This window comes from Jaculus jaculus, chromosome 18 (assembly GCF_020740685.1).
Source record: "Jaculus jaculus isolate mJacJac1 chromosome 18, mJacJac1.mat.Y.cur, whole genome shotgun sequence".
Taxonomy (NCBI): Eukaryota; Metazoa; Chordata; class Mammalia; order Rodentia; family Dipodidae; genus Jaculus; species Jaculus jaculus.
The window spans coordinates 11,767,149-11,785,128 of NC_059119.1; the positions used below are offsets into that span (position 1 = coordinate 11,767,149).

The 17,980-nt window shown below is 52.5% G+C and overlaps 1 protein-coding gene across 2 annotated transcripts in view; it reads right to left on the reverse strand.

The window, feature by feature from the left end:
* Positions 1 to 12,084: 12,084 nt before the first annotated feature.
* Positions 12,085 to 17,980, reverse strand: part of Lrrc20 (leucine rich repeat containing 20) — a 97,597-nt gene continuing 91,701 nt past the window's right edge. For both annotated transcript variants that reach the window (XM_045137696.1, XM_004657804.2), the window contains exon 5: positions 12,085 to 14,528. In XM_045137696.1, the coding sequence (XP_044993631.1) occupies positions 14,374 to 14,528 (155 nt within the window). In that variant the 3' untranslated portion in view covers positions 12,085 to 14,373. The remainder of the gene's footprint in view (positions 14,529 to 17,980) is intronic.

Here is a 17,980-nt window from a genome sequence, read left to right on the forward strand (position 1 = left end):
CTCCCCTCCCTCCCTTCCTTCCTTCCTTCCCTCCCTCCCTCCTTCCTCCTTTCTCTCTCTCTCTCTCTCTCTTTCTTTTTTACTTTTTTTTTTTTTGTTCTTGGTTTTTTGAGGTAGGGTCTCACTCTGGTCCAGGCTGACCTGGAATTAACTCTGTAGTCTCAGGGTGGCCTTGAACTCAGGGCGATCCTCCTACCTCTGCTTCCCGAATGCTGGGATTAAAGGCGTGTGCCACCATACCCAGCACTTATATCCTCCCTTCCTTCCTTCCTTCCTTCCTTCCTTCCTTCCTTCCTTCCTTCCTTCTTTCCTTCCTTCCTTCCTTCCTTCCTTTTTTCCTTCCTTTCTTTCTTTCTTGGCAGGCTTTTACTGTGTAGCGCAGGCTGACCTCAAACTTGACATCCTCCTAGCTCAGTCTTCCAAGCACTTGGGTTAGATTAGATTTTTTTATGTTTTATTAGTATTACTAACAACGTATTTCATATGGATACATCGTGTGTTGGTACCCTCTTTTCGGTCGTCCCTGCCCCCATTCCATTGGGCACCCTCCTCAGTGGGGTTGCAGGTGTTCCCCATGGGGTCGTGTTTTATGCACTGTGAGAGCAGCAGTGAGTTATTTCTGCAGGGAGGGAATGCCTCTGGGCACGATGTCTTAACCTGTGGCTCTTACAATCTTTCACAGAATTCCCTGAGCCGTGGTGGGTGAATTTTAAGTCCACTTCAGCGATGAGCTCTCAGGAGCCTCTGGACCTCTGCTTTGGTAGGTGTTGATTATCCTCAGGGTCTGTCTCCTTCGCCCTGGCGCTGGTTATCAGGTTCAGCGTGGAAGCAGCGCTCTTCCTGGACTCCCTAATTCCTCTGTGGCTGCAGCTGGGGCTTGGCGGAAGTGGGGGTGGTTTATCTCGTCAGGTCTCGCTACCTTTCTGTGCACACACCCTCCGGCCGAGGTGTGTCTTTTATTAGTAATTTAATCCTGGGGGACCAGATCCCACCCTTAAGACTGCATTTAGCCTTAATTAAGTCCTGTTAACCATACAGACAAATGCAGTCACAGAGGTTGGGATTTAACAGAGTGACAGTGGAAAGCCGCATGCATTCGGTCCGGAAGACCCTCCCAAGGGGACCCCTTCTCATTCACCGCAATGCACCCCATCCCAGCACCTGTCTGGTGGCGGCTTCTGCAGGTGCTGGTGTCGGGGCCTGGCCATGCCCTCCCTTCTCTAAGAAGGCTGCAGGTGTGCTCTGAGATGCTCGGCAGCCTTGGCAGGTGTCCAGGAGGAGGGCTGGCGTGAAGGCAAAGAGGGCCCTGGGGGACATCTCCAGTGGGAGGCTCGTTTTCTCTCCCCGCCTGGAAACACACTTCTTTGCCTTGGGGGGGGGGGGGGATAAAGAAGACCCCTGGGGTAGCTGCTGTTTTGGAAGAGACTTAGGATCCCCGAGCAAGGGCACAGGGGTGTCTGAATGGTGGTAATGTGGTCCCTGAGAATCAGGTCCCTGGCTCTCTGCCAACGTTGGCAGTATTTGCTTAATGGAGGAGGTGGGGGCAGGGAGAATAATGCCCACACAGGAATGGGATGGCTTCCTGGGAGCCAGAAACCAGCCCCTGGGGAGCATTTTATACCAAACGTCTTAAAAGGCTTATTAGCGAGCACTCTCCAAGGAAGCAGGTCAGCGCCTTTCTCTGCATTTATAAATGACAAGGGACGACTCCGCAGGCTGCTTCTATCCGGCCGCACAGCTGGCAGCGCTGACTGGCTAGGAGAGGCCAGGAGCGCCAGGCCAGGAGGGCTCCCAACCACCACGCCCCTGCGGGCCCCAGAAAGAACCCAGGCGCGGGGGGGGGGGTATTTGCCTGGGCTCTGCTTCCAGCTCCCCTCACACCCTTGGGTGAGTCAATCCCCTTGCTTTCTAGACTATTCCTTCAGGAACTTGGTGAGAGGTTTATACCAGAAGAGAGCCTCATGCCCAACAGTTCGCCTCCCCGAGTCTACTTGCACGAAGTCTTCCTGGGGCACCGGGGCACTCTGAGGAGTCCAGTTGTCAACCTGGGGTTGGCACCCTCATAGGGCAACAAGGGCTGGCATCTCTAAGGCAGCACACAGACCACAGAGGCCCAGGGAACCCACACTGTGGTCACACAAACCTCGTTGAAGCAGAGATCCAGAACACTAAATCAGATCTCTATCTTGCCTGCCAAGGCTCAGAGAACATTGCAGAAGGACCGGGGAAGACTGTGAGGTCCTTCGGGCAGGTTTAGGAACAGCCTGAGGCACCATGCTCTCCTCTGCTCAGGCCTAGCTTCCCCCTGCCATTGCGAAGCCAAAATAAAAGCTTTCCCCCCACCAGCTGCTTGTGGTTGGGTGCTTTGTCCCCGCATCAAGAAGGTGACTACAAGAGCCACCCCGCCCGGTTTCTGTGGGGATGGAGCACAAGGTGCCCTGCTTGCCAGGCGAGCCCCCTCCCAGCTGAGCTGTATCCCCCAGCCTCCCACGGCGTCATCGAGGCTGGCTGCCTTACACGGCCGCTGCCCCTGAAGGTCTTTCCCTGTCCTTAAGTCTGAGTGGCTTTCGCTAGCAATTACAGGACTGACCGAAGATAAATGTCATCCCAGAAGTGTTGACACTCAAGAGCCACCCTCGGGTTTTTGAGGGGGAGGGTGCCTGTTCTTGGGAGCCCTCTCAGGAAACTGAGAACACGCTCAGGTGACCGTGGCATGTACAAGGTGCAGGTTGACAGACTTGACCCACGACCTACGTAGTTTTGTTGTTACTATTAAGGGCACAGAGTCTTCCCTCCCTCCCTCCCTCCCTCCCTCCCTCCCTCCCTCCCTCCCTCCCTCCCTCCCTTCCTTCCTTCTTTCTTCTCTGTTTTTTTTTTTTTCTTTTGGTTTTTCGAGGCAGGGTTTCATTCTAGCCCAGGCTGACCTGGAATTCACCATGTAGTCTCAGGCTGGCTTCTAAGTCATAGCAATCCTCCTACCTCTGCCTCCTAAGTGCTGAGATTAAAGACGTGCACCACCAGGCCAGGCAGATTCTGAGAAGTTAATATCAATTTAGGGATCTGTGTCCAGCAGAAGAGAGAGCACTCCATCCTGACATAGTGATTCATACCTGTAATCCCAGAGCTTGGGATGATGAGGCAGGAGGACTGCCATGAGTTTAAGGCTAACTTGGGCTGCAGAATCAGACCCTGTCCTCCCCCCCCCAAACAAAAGAAGAAGAGAGGCTGGAGGGATGGTTCAGTGTGTAAGGCTCCTGCTGCACAAGCCTAAAACCCAGGTTCATGGAGGGAGTGTGTCACCCAGTGAGCCTATGATGAGCAGGGAGGTGGAGACAGGCCGACCCGGAAGCCCGTGATCATCTTGCTTGGGAGGACAGTGGCGAACAAGAGACTCTGTCTTAAAAGCAAGGTGGTGGCCAGGTGTGGTGGCACACGCCTTTGACCCCAGCACTCGGGAGGCAGAGGTAGGAGGATAGTGGCCATGAGTCTGAGGCCACCCTGAGACCACAGAGTGAATTCCAGGTCAGCCTGAGCTAGAGAGAGACCCTACCTAAAAAAAAAAAAAAAAAAAAAAAAAAAAAAAAAAAAAAAAAAAAAAAAAAAAAGCTAAGTGTTACGTAGTAGAACGCTTATGTCCACAGTCACACGAAGATCTTGGAAAGGACAGAAGGGCTCTCGACACCGTGCAGGGGCAGGGCGAGGTGGGTACTGACTACATGCTCACACACTAAGCTAAACCCATCCTAAACCACCAAGCCACATCTCCAGCCAGACTATTTCTAGCCCACACCATCCCAAGGTGCTACTGCCGTGGATTGGCTGAGGCAAGGGTCTGCTCCAACCTGTCCCCTTTGCCTCTCTGAATCCCCTTGGCAACCCTGATAGGGATGAACATATGGTTACAGGGAGAGGGGAAAGTTTGGCTGAAATCAGAGAACTCGTAAGGGCGGGATCTTCACCAGGGATGGGGTCTACCCATGGGCTCATGCACGTCGGCTTCTGGTCACTCCACAGTACCATGACGTGTGCGAGGGTCATCGTCGGTTCCACTGTCGGGGCAAACCTTCAAACCAGACACAGTTCATAGGAACAGCGGGATTTACTTTCAGCTTACAGGTCCAGGGGAAGTTCCGTAATGGCGAGAGAAGCTGGTCCCCTTTACCGAGTGCACACAGACAGAAAAACCACCACCAGTACCACAAGCAAGCACACTCTGGGAACCCCAGGCAGAGCTACCCTCCTCCAGCCAGGACCCACATAAGCCAGATGCACAAGGGGGCGCATACATCTGGAGTTTGTTTGCAGTGGCTGGAAGCCCTCGCGTGCCCATTCTCTCTCTGCCTCTTTCCCTCTCTCAAACAAATAAATATTTTTTAAAAAAATAATATAAATCTTTTAAAAAGTCTAAATCTATTGGGGGACATACATTCAAACTATCACAGTCCGGAAAGACCAGCGTGAGGAGGACGATTTCCTGAAATGCTTTGGTCCCTGGGAAGCAACGGCTCCTGGTGGGAAATGGATTTCATATGGGACCTGACTTTGAGCCCAGGACCTCAAACGTCAAGGTATTTCGACATTCACCTGCTCAGCCATCTGGAGGGTGAAGGACACTGGGAGGCTACTGTTCGTAGGCACTGGGGATAAGGGATGCAGCGAAGACCCTACACAGACAAAATCCTAGTGGGCGTGAACAACAATCAGGAAAATGCTCACCGAGTATAACAGGTGATGTAGACCAGTAATCTGTTAGATAAGTAAAAGGGGCCACGGCACTTGGCTGGAGGAGGTGTCACTGTGGGTGGATCCCGCCCTAAGGCTGGAAGCATATCTGGACATCCAGCCTGAGATATGCAGAGTGTTTGCGCTCTGGTTCCTGGAGCGTGCGTGTGTGCGTGTGTGTGTGTGTGTGTGCGCGTGCTTGTGATACTGGTGTGGTATTCCTCTCGGTGTGGACCTGTGAAAGGGCGCTAGCTTCTTCCACCGTTCTGGAACTCCCCCGGATCTATTCAAGTAAATGCCATTCCTCCCATAAGCTGCGCCTGCTTTGAAGGTTCATCCCAGCAGTGTGAAGCTGACATGGCAGGGGCAGATGACAGGAGGCCAGGAAGACCCTGGTGGTGCCTCTGTTTACTCCGAAAGCCATGGAGAGTCATTCAGGACCTGGATCGGATCTAGAAGGATCCTCTGGATGCTGTGCAGCTAGCAGGAGCTCTTCAAGGTACAGAGACGTGGGCCCGACTTCCAGAGTCTAGTTAGCTGGGGGCTGGGGAGGTCTGGGGCTCTGCATCCTGCAAAGCTCCCTAGGACCCGCTGTCACTGTGTTCCATGTAGACGGCCCAGCTACGTGGAGTGCCTCTCTTCTCCTGGAGCCGGGCACCAAGATGGGTCCACAGAGCCTCCCTTGGGGGACACCCTATGTTAGGTGCTTCATCTACAGAAAAGAGGCAGAAAGAGGGAGAGAAGAGAGAGAGAGAGAGAGAATGGGCATACCAGAGCCTCCTGCCACTACAAACGAACTCCAGACGCATGCGCCCCCTGTGTGCATCTGGCTTACATGGGTCCTGGGGAATCGAACCAGGATCCTTAGGCTTCGCAGGCAAGCCATTTCCCCAGCCGCAAGCAGATCTCTTGGGAGACCTGGAGCTCTTAGCAAAGACCCAGGACTCACAGCCAATGTGCAACCCATGTCAAAGCTACTTCCTGGTGGGGTGCTAATCCTCTTGGCCTGCCAGTCAAGAGGAACAAGGTCTATGGTCAGCGAGGAGACGCCACGTCTCTCCCCAGGGCGGGTGAGCAAGGAGAGCTGGCGTGCCAGGGCCTTGAGATGCTGTTCAGAGCACCGTCTGGCTTTCCAGCCCGGCGGCTCTGGCTGCGCACTTCTCTCAGGCCACTCCTTGTGGCCTTGGAATCATTCCTAGGACTCTATTGAGTCCTGGGATAGCTGCCAACCCTCTCTGCACCCCTGGCTGGCTTTCTCTCAGTCATTTCAGGTGAAAAGCAGCTTCAAAGCAAGATTCTGGAGTCCAACATGCTATTTGGGGGGAAACTATTAATTTATTTGATTTTACACTTATTTGTATATGCTGATGTGTGTGTGTGGGGGGGTGTCACACCTGACACACACATGCAAGTGTAGAGGTCTGAGGACAACCTCAGGGTGTTGGTTCTCTCCTTCCACCTTATTTTTAAAAAATTTTTTGGGGGGTTGGAGAGATGGCTTAGCGGTTAAGCGCTTGCCTGTGAAGCCTAAGGACACCGGTTTGAGGCTCAGTTCCCCAGGACCCACATTAGCCAGATGCACAAGGGGGCGCACGCATCTGGAGTTTGTTTGCAGTGGCTGGAGGCCTTGGTGCACCCATTCTCTCTCTCTATCTGCCTGTTTCTCTGTCTGTCACTCTCAAACAAATAAATTAAAATTAAAAAAAATTCTTTTGGTTTTTCGAGGTAGGGTCTCATTCTAGCCCAGGCTGACCTGAATTCACTCTGTAGTCTCAGGGTGGCCTCGAACTCATGGTGATCCTCCTACCTCTGCCTCCCGAGTGCTGGGATTAAAGGTGTGCACCACCACATCGGCTTTTATTTATTTTTATTTATTTATTTTGAGAGAGAGAGAATTGGCACGCCAGGGCTTCCAGCCACTCCAACCGAATTCCAGATCTGTGTGCCACCTTGTGCACATGAGTGACCTTGTGCATGCATCACCTGGTGCATCTGCCTTACGTGAGATCTGGGGAGTTGAACATGGATCCTTGGGCTTTGCAGGCAAGCACCTTAACCACTAAGCCATCTCTCCACCCTCCCCCCCCCCCCCACCGGACCTTATTTTAAAATAGTTTCTCTTGTTGATCTTACCGCTGGAAAGGCTGGACTGGCGGCTGACCCTGTGGGCTCTGGGCTGTCCACTGTTGTATGTATGTTGGAATTACAATGTACGTGCCACTTTTGTGTCTGGCTTTCTGTGGGTGCTATGGGTCTGAAGTGAAGTCAGCAGGCTGCGGAGGAAGGATACCTTTCACCATCCTGCCATCTCCTCAGTTCATAAACCATCAAAACCATCTGGCCGGGCTGGAGAGATGGCTTAGTGGTTAAGCGCTTGCCTGTGAAGCCTAAGGACCCCGGTTCGAGGCTCGGTTCCCCAGGTCCCACGTTAGCCAGATGCACAAGCGGGCGCACGCGTCTGGAGTTCGTTTGCAGAGGCTGGAAGCCCTGGCACGCCCATCCTCTCTCTCTCCCTCTATCTGTCTTTCTCTCTGTGTCTGTCGCTCTCAAATAAATAAATAAATAAATAAAATTAAAAAAAAAAACCATCTGGCCCCACACAGCACGCCATCCCCATGAACTCCATTACCTCCTTCAATATAGCTGTTCCAATATGAGACTCTCTTGCCCGGGAAATAAAAGTCAACACATAATTTTATTTATCGGGAGCTGTGTGTGTCACTTGAAGGAACATTAAGCTGCATTAAGAGCAGCAAAAGAGATTTTATACCCCAAGACTCTTGGAATCTTTGGCTTCAAAGTGCCCCCTCGCCGTGTCCATCCATTCCTAAGCTATGCTATAATCACGTCTTGACCCAGGCTTTCTCCTCTGCGTGGGAGGCCCTGTCTAAAGCTTGACCACCGTTCTCAGCCCCCTCCAGACCCCCTCTGGTTGGGCTCCTCACAGGAAGAGCTCCGCAGGCCTTGTCCACCAGCAGGCAGACCTGCTCATGTCCCGTGAGGCAGCATTTGCCAGGAAACCCTGCAGGCAGGAGAGCCCTGTGACCATGAGGCCTGGGCGAGTCCTGATCCTCAGGAGGACGTTGTGATTGCCAGGCCCTCACAGTTTGAGAAACCTGGGCCAGATGGGCTCCAGAAAGAGCCTCCGGGATCTCCTGGCACAGTCTTGTGATTTCGCAGGTGCAAAGCAGGGTCTACAGAGAGGCCCGAGGTTCTGGAAATCACAAAGCTAACCCAAAGAGCTCCAGGAGAGAAACGAATTAATAGTTACGCCTCACCTGGAGCCCACAGAGCTCTCCGTGTCTGTTAACTGAAACAATGCAGTATCTGGCCTAAAATTCAAAAGAAACCCAAGTTGGTCTCTCAGGTTGAAAACAGTCAATTCCCCAGGAACCTTATAAACCAGATGTACAAGGTAGCATATGCATCTGGAGTTCATCTGCAGTGGCCAAAGGCCCTGGCCCGGCCATTCTCTCTTTTCCTCTCTCTCATACAAATAAAACAAAAGAATTTTAAAAATATATTTTATTTATTTATTTATTTATTTATTTGAGAGACAGAGAAAGCCAGGTCCCCAGGACCTACGTAAAGCCAGATGCACAAAGGTGGCGGATGCATCTAGAGTTTATCTGCAGTAGCTAGAGGCCCTAGAACATCTATTCTCTACCTGCTTTTTCCTCTCTTTTTCTCCCTTTCTCATAAATAAATACAGTATTTCTTTTAAAACACACACACACATAAAACCTTGGACTCAGCAGCAATTTTCTTTATTATTATTATTTTTTTGTTTTTGTTTCTTCGAGACAGGGTCTTGCTCTCTAGCCCAAGCTAACCTGGAATTGACTATGTAGTCTCAGGGTGGCCTCAAACTCACAGCAATCCTCCTACCTCTGCCTCCCAAGTGCTAGGAGTAAAGGTGTGTGTCACCACACCCAACCCAACCCAAGACACTGTATTTTCTTTTTATTTTAGAGAGAGAGAGAGGCAGAGAGAGAGAGAGAGAAAGAGAGAGAGAGAATTGGCATGCCTCAGCCACTGCAATCAATCTCCAGATGCTTTCACCACCTAGTGGACATATGCGACCTTTGTGCGTCTGGCTTATGTGGATCTGGAGAGTCTCACATGGGTCCTTAGGCATCACAGGGAAGCACCTTAACTGCTAAGCCACTTCTCCAGCTCGACACTATTTTGCAAAACTGTTTTATGTGTCGATCTGCGTGTATGTATGGGCACATGCATGCCATGCACAGGCATGGGGGGGGGGGTTCTGAGTACGACCTCGGGGTGTTTTCTCTCTTTCCAGTTTTCTTGAGACAGGGTCACCTTTGTTGTTTGTTTACTGCTGCTTGCGCACACCGCCAGCGTAGCTGGCCTGCAAGCTTCAGGATGCTCCTGACTGTGTCTCATTGCCATCGGTGTGCTGGGATTCTAGACCTGTGCTCCGTCTCAACTGGCTGTGTGCGGAGGCCAATGAGCTGAACGTGGGCTGGCAGGAATGCAAGCACTTTTCATTGCTGCACCATCTCCCCAGTCCCTTCCCCCTCTTTTTTTACTGCCTCAAAAAAAAAAAAACTTTATTATTTATTTGCAAACAGATGTGGGGGGGGGGAAATATGGGCTCACAAGGGCCTCTATGTACTGCAAATGAACTCTAGATGCAAGTCCCAATCTGTGCCTCTGGCTTTATGTGCATACTGGGGAATCGAACCTGGGTCGTTAGGCTTTGCAGGGAAGCCATTCTCTCCAGCCTGGTTTATTCTTGTGTGTGTGTGTGATGCTGGGAATCAACCCTGGAATTTTACTTTCTTTCTTTTCTTTTTTCTTTTACTTAATTTTCACTAACCACCTCCATGATTACAAACAATATCCATGATTATAAACAATGGTAATGTCCTCTCTCCCCCCACTTTCCCCTTTGAAACTCCATTCTCCATCATACCCCTTCTTCCTCTCAATCGGTCTCTTTTTTATTTTGAAGTCCACTCTTTTTTTAAGAAAAAATTTCAGTTTTGAGAGACAGAGAATAAATGGATGCTCCGGGACCTTCAGCCTGCTGTGAGCGAACTCCAGATGCAAGCGCCCCCTTGTGGCGCTTGTGCAGCATCGCGTGCTTGCGCCACCATGCACCTGGCTATGTAGGACTTGGAGATTTGAACATGAGTTCTTAGGCTTTGCAGGCAAGCGCCTTAACTGCTAAGCCACCTCTCCATCTCCCTTCCCACTCTTTAAAAACGTTTTATTAAAATAAATAAGTGAGGGCTGGAGAGATGGCTTAGTGGTTAAGCGCTTGCCTGTGAAGCCTAAGAACTCCGGTTCGAGGCTCGATTTCTCCAGGACCCACGTTAGCCAGATGCACAAGGGGGAGCACGCGTCTGGAGTTCGTTTGCAGTGGCTGGAGGCCCTGGCATGCCCATTCTCTCTGTCTCTCTCTGCTTCTTTCTCTGTCTGTAGCTCTCAAATAAATAAATAAAATAAAATAATTTAAAAAAATAAAATAAATAAATAAATGATAAAAAAAGTTTTATTTATTTGAGGGGGAGGAAGGGAGAAAATGGGCACACCAGGGCCTCCAGGTACTGCAAACAGACTCCAGATGCATGTACCACTTTGTTCATCTGGCTTTACGTGAGTACTGGGGAAGGAACCCAGCTGCTGAGCCATCTCTCCAGCCCCCTTCCGGCTCTATGAGCGTGGGCGTGGGCGCATGTAGAAACCAGCATATAACCTCAGGTGTCACACTAAAAAAAAAGCCATCCAGCTTCTCTGAGACAAGGTCCCTCCATGGCTTGGCGCCTCCGCAATAAGGCTAAACCGGCTGGCCAGTGGGCCCAAGAATCTCCGGTCTCCCCCTCTCCAGCGCTGGGACTGTAGTCACGGGCCGCCATGTCGTCATGGGGAGATGTGAGCACACGTCTGTTCGCCCCTGCTAGGGCACGGCTGCACCAAAACCAGTTCTTGTGAAGCAATCAGTTGAAGGGGGTTACTTTCAGAGCAGGGTGAGGGGCTGCTTACGGGAGCATGGATGGCTCAAAGGTAGCTGCATGGCCACCAAGGCCCACTCGGCCCAGGGCACGACTTACGGCAGCTGTGTGTCCTGCTCGGCTCGTTGACTCCCCTCTCCGGCAGCTGTTAGCCTTTCTTGTACCTCCAGGCAGGGGTCTTGCAGGGCTTTGGCAAGAGTCACTGACTGCTTAAGTCTATTGAACATTGTGCCTTCCCCCTTCCAGGGACCGTTTCGATGGCTACCAAATGCTGGCCGGAGTCCACCCCTTAGCAGTTGTTTAGTACTCCTATAACCTTGGGGAGAGTTCCAGGTCTCCCCAGCTTGATCTCCAGAGCCTCTTTCCTCCCTTTAGGAGGGAATATTTCTTCTTTCTTTCTTTTTTGCATTGTCCAAAAAAGTAGGTTCGAGATTTTGATTAGCCCTCCCTCCACCTTTCCTTTACTCAGTCTCTTCCCCTGACCTCACTTAGGCCTGTTTACCCCCCGTTAATCTGTCCCTCTCCTTACATATATACAATATCATAGGAGGGCATATTTCAGTTGGGAGCAATCTGCTATGGAGTGCACGCCCAGCATTGTATATGGCCATGGGGCACTGAACTCACAGTCACCCTTGTGAGATAAGCACTTTACCCGCTGAGCAGCTGCCTTCCCAGCCGGAGACACTGCCTTCCTACCTCTGGGGGTTTGAACCAGATGCACCCATAAACTCGTGAGTTGGTCCCCAGCTGGTGGCAACTTGGGGTGTGCTGAGCCTTGCTGGGGGGAGGTGTGTTGCTGGGGAGGGTCTTGAGGGCAGTGGGCCAACACCAGCTTGTTAGTTCGGCTCACAGTCCTGACACTGTTTGCCACCTGCTGTGGCAGAGGTGATGTCTGGCCTCTGCTCGTGCCACGCTGTCCCCTGCCATCATGGAGCTTCCCCTCCAGACTGCAAACAAATCCTTCCCTCCCCTCACCCGCTTTTGCTTGAGTGTTTGGTCCCAGCGATGAGGAGGTAACCACATTATTTTATGAGCTCCCTGAGGGTGCCTACCCAGCCACCCCTCTCTGAGAACCATGGGACTCAGAGACACAGATGACCAGGGCACAATGTCTGGCACTGGCAAGGGCACAACTAGGCGCTGTGGGTGGGGCTCTTTAGCCTTTCCAAAGGGCACGACCTCCCATGGGCTGAAGTCCCCTTGTTCTTACACAGCCGGTGCTGCGTACCCCGTGCCATCCGGTGGGGCTGTACCCGTGCCCCACAATGTACATTTCTTCACCTTGTCTCTCCGTAAGAGGGCCAGCCCCCTGGCAGGTGCCACCTAGGTCCCCTGGGGATCTGCGCCAGGACAGTGAATTAAACACCAAGCAGGCAGATGAGACGAACACATTCATGCTTTATTGCGGACTGAAGCAATTCTGTGAGCCTGGATTAGGAAGTTTCCAAGCTTGCCCAGACAGGCCAGGGCACACTGTCCTGGCCAAGTAGAGAGAACACCTTCAAAGCACCTGAGGCCAGGCCCTGGGGCAGTAGGCAGCGTGGCACACAGGGCTGGCACACAGAGAGGCAGATCCGAGCGCCAGGCACACGCAATCCTCATCTCCCGATGACCATGCCCACTCTTCCTTGGGAGTGTCAAGAAAACTCTGGAAAGATCTAAGAGGCCAAGGGTCTCCCACAGCTGAGTTAAGAGGAGGCTGAGCACACACTCAGATCCATGGCAGGGAGAAATGGGGTCCCTCACCCCCCACTCCACCTCTGAAGACATGCTGAGGTCATTCTAGGGCCCCCTCTTCTCAAATGGTATGTTCCTGGAGGAATCAGTGGCGAATTTGTTAAAAATCCAGCTTGTGGCTCAGAAAGCCAGGGCGGAGCCTGAGGCCGCATTTCTTCTGTTTTCTTTACTGAGGCGGGGTGCCAAGGCTGGCCTTAACTGGCTATGCAGCCGAGGATGGCCCTCCTACAGCCACCTTCCAAGTGCTGGGATCACAGGTGTGTGTGCCCCCACACCCGGCTGAGACCTCACACTTCTAACAAGGTGGCACTGTGCTCCTGCCCAGACCACGCAGCCCAAGGCTCCGGCCATGCCATGTCTCTCACATGCTCAACAAGGCGAACCTTGTCCCACCCACCCAGGAACGCAGGACTGGAGGAGTCAGCCCCACATGGACTGCGCCTCAGCTCTCCACTTGGCCGCTGTGGCCACAGCTGGACTCAGGAGTCCTGGAGACCCTGTATTGATCTCCTCATCTGGAAGTCGTCTCACCTGGGCCTTGGGGTATAAGTAGGGAAGGTCTGTCTTGCAGCACTGAGCCCAGAGTGACTGTCCGATGGCGGCCCACGCTGTGGGCTCCTTGCCGAAAGACGGGAACCCCAGAAGGAGCCGGGTGTATACTCTGAGACAGGCTTCTGCGCTGAGCTCTGAACCGCCAGCCCTCGGGGAGTAGAAGTTGCCCATCTCTCTCCATGCCCCAGGCCTTCGGCCGCCTGCACAGAGGTGCACAGAGGTGCAGAGGGGCACGGGCGGGGCGGGAGGTAGATTCCTGAAAGCACGCGGTGAAGGGTTCCTTAACCAGGAAGTGAGAGTCCAGCATCTTCACGGGAGGGGACCTCCCTGGACCGCCGCCGTGCTAGCTCTGAAAGTCATACATCCTGGGAAATGGCTCTGTCCTAGGTGCCCTGGGAGGGCTTGACACCCTCTCGCTTGGCCACCCTCTGGGCCTCCGAATGGCCAGGTCATCTGGGATTTGGGTGGTGGTCTTGGAGCTGGCCGGTTACATAGGCAGTGTGTCTTCTGTCCCCAGGGGCCACGACAAGGCAGCCACAGGAAGGCTAGAGTGAGGGAGGCCACCTAATTCCCTCAGGCCACAGTCTCAGACACAGAGGGCTTTGTCTTTTGGGTCGCCTCGCTACAGCCCTGGGGGTGATGACTGGAAACACCTGGCCACTTCCAGGGAGGGACGCGGTGCCCAGAACGTCCTACGCGCCGGTGCCTTTGTCACGAGGAAGGACAGAGCTGCCTTGAGCTGTGCCTCAGAGCTTGGCCTGGCCTGGCGGTCCTTGGGCTCCTTCATGAACACGCCTGCCCTGCCCCAGGACCACACCGCATGCTCCAGGCATGCCCAGAACTCGTTCGGGTTCCTGCCGGTCTGGGGACTCCTGTGGCCACGGCGGAGTGCTGTAAGCACCTTATCCAGGTTCACGCCGGTCAGTCTCCAGGAAGGAATGGCTGGAGGCCGTCTTCCAGCCGTCTCAGGGCAGCAGCTGGCTCTGAGCACTACAAACAAGGCCTCAAGCCTGCAGAGCCCCGGAAGGTGCCCGACAGGGAAGGCTCCTCTCAGGCCCGCGGAGAGCCTGACCCTGCGGAGGCGAGACGTGGGAGGAGGAGCCCCACGCCGGTGATGACGACTCTCCGCCGCTGTCCCTCTTTCCAGAGGGCAGCCGTGAGCGCCCACAGCCCTGGCCTGCCTCCTCCCTGTGGGCATTCCAGGGCCCACTACTGTGCTAAGCTATCTGTCCCGGCTTGGCTGCACCCTGCCAACTGCACACCATTCTGCCCACCCCACCCCACTCCCCCACACTTGGCCTCCCATGGGCATCGCTGCTCTCAAGAGTGCCAGGCTAGCGGCCTCTGTCCCCTGCCCGGTGGGCGCGAGGAGACCGGTCTAAAGTGGAGGGGCCCGCGCACCCTCGGGAGACATGAGTAGGTCAAAGTTGATGAGCGGCGGGGCGATCACGCGCACCTCGGCGGCCAGCGGGTTGAGGCGGAGGTTGACGAGGCGCAAGGCTGGCATGGCGGCCAGCTTCTCCACGGGCACATCTGTCAGGGAGAGAGCGACAGGTGAGAGGGGCAGGAGCAGCCAGGCAGAGGAGTGTGATGCATGCAGCAGGAAGACCGGATGGTCTAGTGGCAAGGGCCAGCTCTCCGGGGGCCACCACACATGGGCTCAGCTCGGGGTACCCAGTTCTGTGGGAGGAGCTATGAGAGAACTGCCAGGATATCACAGCTACGCGCAGAAAGGCATCCTTGTCAATGGGTGTGCTGGCGCATGCCTGTGAATCCAAGATCAGAAGTTCAAGGTCATCCTTGGCTACATAGAGTTTGAGGCTAGCCTGGGCTATGTGAGACTCTGGCTCAAGAAAAAGGGTAGGGGAGCTGGAGAGATGGCTCAGTGGTTAAGGCGCTTGCCTGCGAAGCCAAAGGACCCAGGTTTGATTCCCCAGGACCCACATTAAGCCAGATGCACAAGGTGGCACATGTATCTGAAGTTTGTTTGCAGTGGCTGAAGGCCCTGAGGTGCCCATCCAATCTCTCTCTGTATATATATCTGCTTCTTTTTCTCTCTCTCAAATAATAATAATAATAATAATAATGTTTGTAAAAAAAAAAGAGAGAAAGAAATGGGGGAAGGAACCAAATGCCTCAAAAAGTTAAACAAAGGATTGCCATTTAAGTCAGCCATTCTACTGCTAGGTAAAGTCGAAAGAATTAAAAGATAGGTACTCAAATCCTATCACATGAAGGTTTATACGGTGCTATTGACAACAGCCTAACCTTCATCCAAAGATACGAGATGTGTTCTATCCATGTAGTGGGATGTTATCCAACCATGAAAAAGGACACAAAGTTCTGATAGATGCTTCAACGTGGACCAACTCTGAGAATACGGTGCTATCGAAAGAAGCCAGGCGTAGGGACAAAGGCGGCCCAGTTCCACTTGGCATTGAGAAGAGCCGAGTTCAGGGGACAGAGGTAGCACTGAGGCTGCCAGGGGCTGGGGGAAGAAGCAGGGGGGCACGTGCTTAGTGGCTCCAGTGCCTGCTGGGGTGGCGAAACATTTGAGAAGGAGGTGGCGGTGACAGCAGCAAGTATTGGCAAAGGTGAATTAGTGCCATTGAGTGGAGCACTTGAAAAGCTTTCATCAGCAATGTTTAAAAAATAATTCCAGAGCCGGGCGTGGTGGTGCACGCCTGTAATCCCGGCACTCGGGAGGCAGAGGTAGGGGGACTGCTGTGAGTTTGAAGCCACCCTGAGACTGCATAGTCAACTCCAGGTTAGCCTGGGCTAGAGTAAGACTCTATCTTGAAAAACCAAAACAAAAAACAAACAAAAATCCAGGGCTGGAGAGATGGCTTAGTGGTTAAGGTGGTTGCCTGCAAAGCCTAAGGACCCAGGTTTGACACCTCAGAACCCACGTAGGCCGGACACACAAGGTCACACATGCACACAAGGTGATGCACAATGTGGCGCTCAATTGTAGCAGACACACCTGGGGTTCTAGTGCAGCGGTTAAGGCCCTGCACACCAATGATCTTTCTCTCGCTCTCTCATACAAAACAATAATGATTCAGGGCTGGAGAGAGAGCATAGCTGCTAAGGTGCTTCCCAGAAAAGACTAAGGACCCAGATTTGATTCCCAAGTACCCACCTAAAGCCAGATGAACAAAGTGGTGCATGTTTCTGGTTTGTTTGCAGTGGCTGAAGACCCTGGCATGCCATTCTCTCTCTCTCTCTGTCTGTGTGTGTGTGTGTCTGTCTGTCTCTCTCTTTCTCTCTCTGCTTTCAAATAAATATATAAAAATTAAAAATTCATAATACCACCATTTTTGTTTATTTATTTTTTATTTATTTGACAGAGAGGGAGGCAGACAGACAGAATGGACATGCCAGGGCCTCTAGTTACTGCAAATGAACTCCAGACACATGTGCCACTTTGTGCATTTGGCTTTAAGTGGTCACTGGGGAATTGAACCTGAGTTCTTTGGCTTTACCAGCAAGTGCCTTAACCACTAACCCATCTCTCCAGCCCCACAGCATCACCATTTTAACATTAATAACATGCTTTGGCAAACCCCTCTGCACTGTGCACTTACAAGTGTGAAATGTATGGTGTAACTTATGTCTCAATGTAGCTATTACGAACCAAGCATGTGGTGGGGGGACCTGGCTCACTGGGAGAGCATTTGACTGAAGAACAAAGAGATGAGGGTCCGGACATGCAGCTCAGTGGGTAGAGTGCTTGCTTAGTGTGTACGAAGCCCTGAGTTCCATTCTTGGCACTGCTTAACCTGGGTAGTGTGGTAGGTGTCCGTAATCCCAGCACCTGGCATCAGAAGTGGCTACACAGTGGGTTCAAGACAAGCCTGGGCCACATCTTTCTGTGATGGTTTGAAAATAAAATGTCCCCCATAGGCTTATGCGTCTGAATACCTAATTCTCAGTTGGTGGTGGTGTTTGGAAGGGTTCTGGAACTTTTAGGAGGCGGAGCCTTGCGAGGAAGTGTGCCACCCAGCCTGGCTCTCTCTCCCTCTGCTTTCTCCCTGATAATGTGATGATGAGATTCCAGCCTCTTGCTCCTCTTATGCCAACCTTGCTGTGACAGACTTTAGCCTCTCGAACTATAGGCAGGATGAAACCCTTTTCCTTCTGGAAGTGGTTTCTGGTCGGGTAGTTTGTCCCAGCAACAAGAAGGGAACTGATTCATCTTGTTGCCAAAAAATAAATAAATACATAAATAAATAAATAAAGTGACATGCCAGGCATAATAGTGCACGCCTTTAATCCCAGCCCTCAGAAGGCCGAGGCAGAAGGACTGCTGTGAGTTCGAGGCCACCCTGAGATGACATAGTGAATTCCAGGTCAGCCTGGGCTAGAGTGAGACCCTACCTCAAAGAGCAAAACAAAAAGTAAGTAAGCCCACACAAGGCCTGGAGAGATGGCTCAACAGTTAAGGTCTTTGTCTGTGAAGCCTAAGGACCCAGGTTCAATTCCACAGGACCATCTGCACAAGGGGGTGCATCCATCTGGAGTTGGTTTGCAGTGGCTAGAGGCTCTGATGAGCCCATTCTCTCTATCTGCCTCTTTCTCTCTCTGTCTCAATAAATAAATAAAACAAAATAAACAAGATGTTATGAACACCCTTGTTGAGAGAGAGGAAGCTATAACTGGTGACACATGGAAATTGTCACTGACAGTGGCTGCCCCATTCTCTGCCCCATCACCTGGCCCATCATGCACGTGAGATGCGCGCCCACACCTGGCCCGTGCTGTTTATCCATCTGCTGCGGTTTGAACATAAAATATCCCCCACAGGCGCATGTGTGTGACATGGCCTCTGGGTGCTGCTGTTCAGAAGGCTGAAGAATCTTTCGTTGTTTTGTTTTTTGAGGTCAGGTCTGGCTCTAGCCCAGGCTGACCTGGAATTCACTCGGTAGTCTCAGGGTGGCCTCGAGCTCACGGCGCTCCTCCTACCTCTGCCTCCCAAGGGCTGG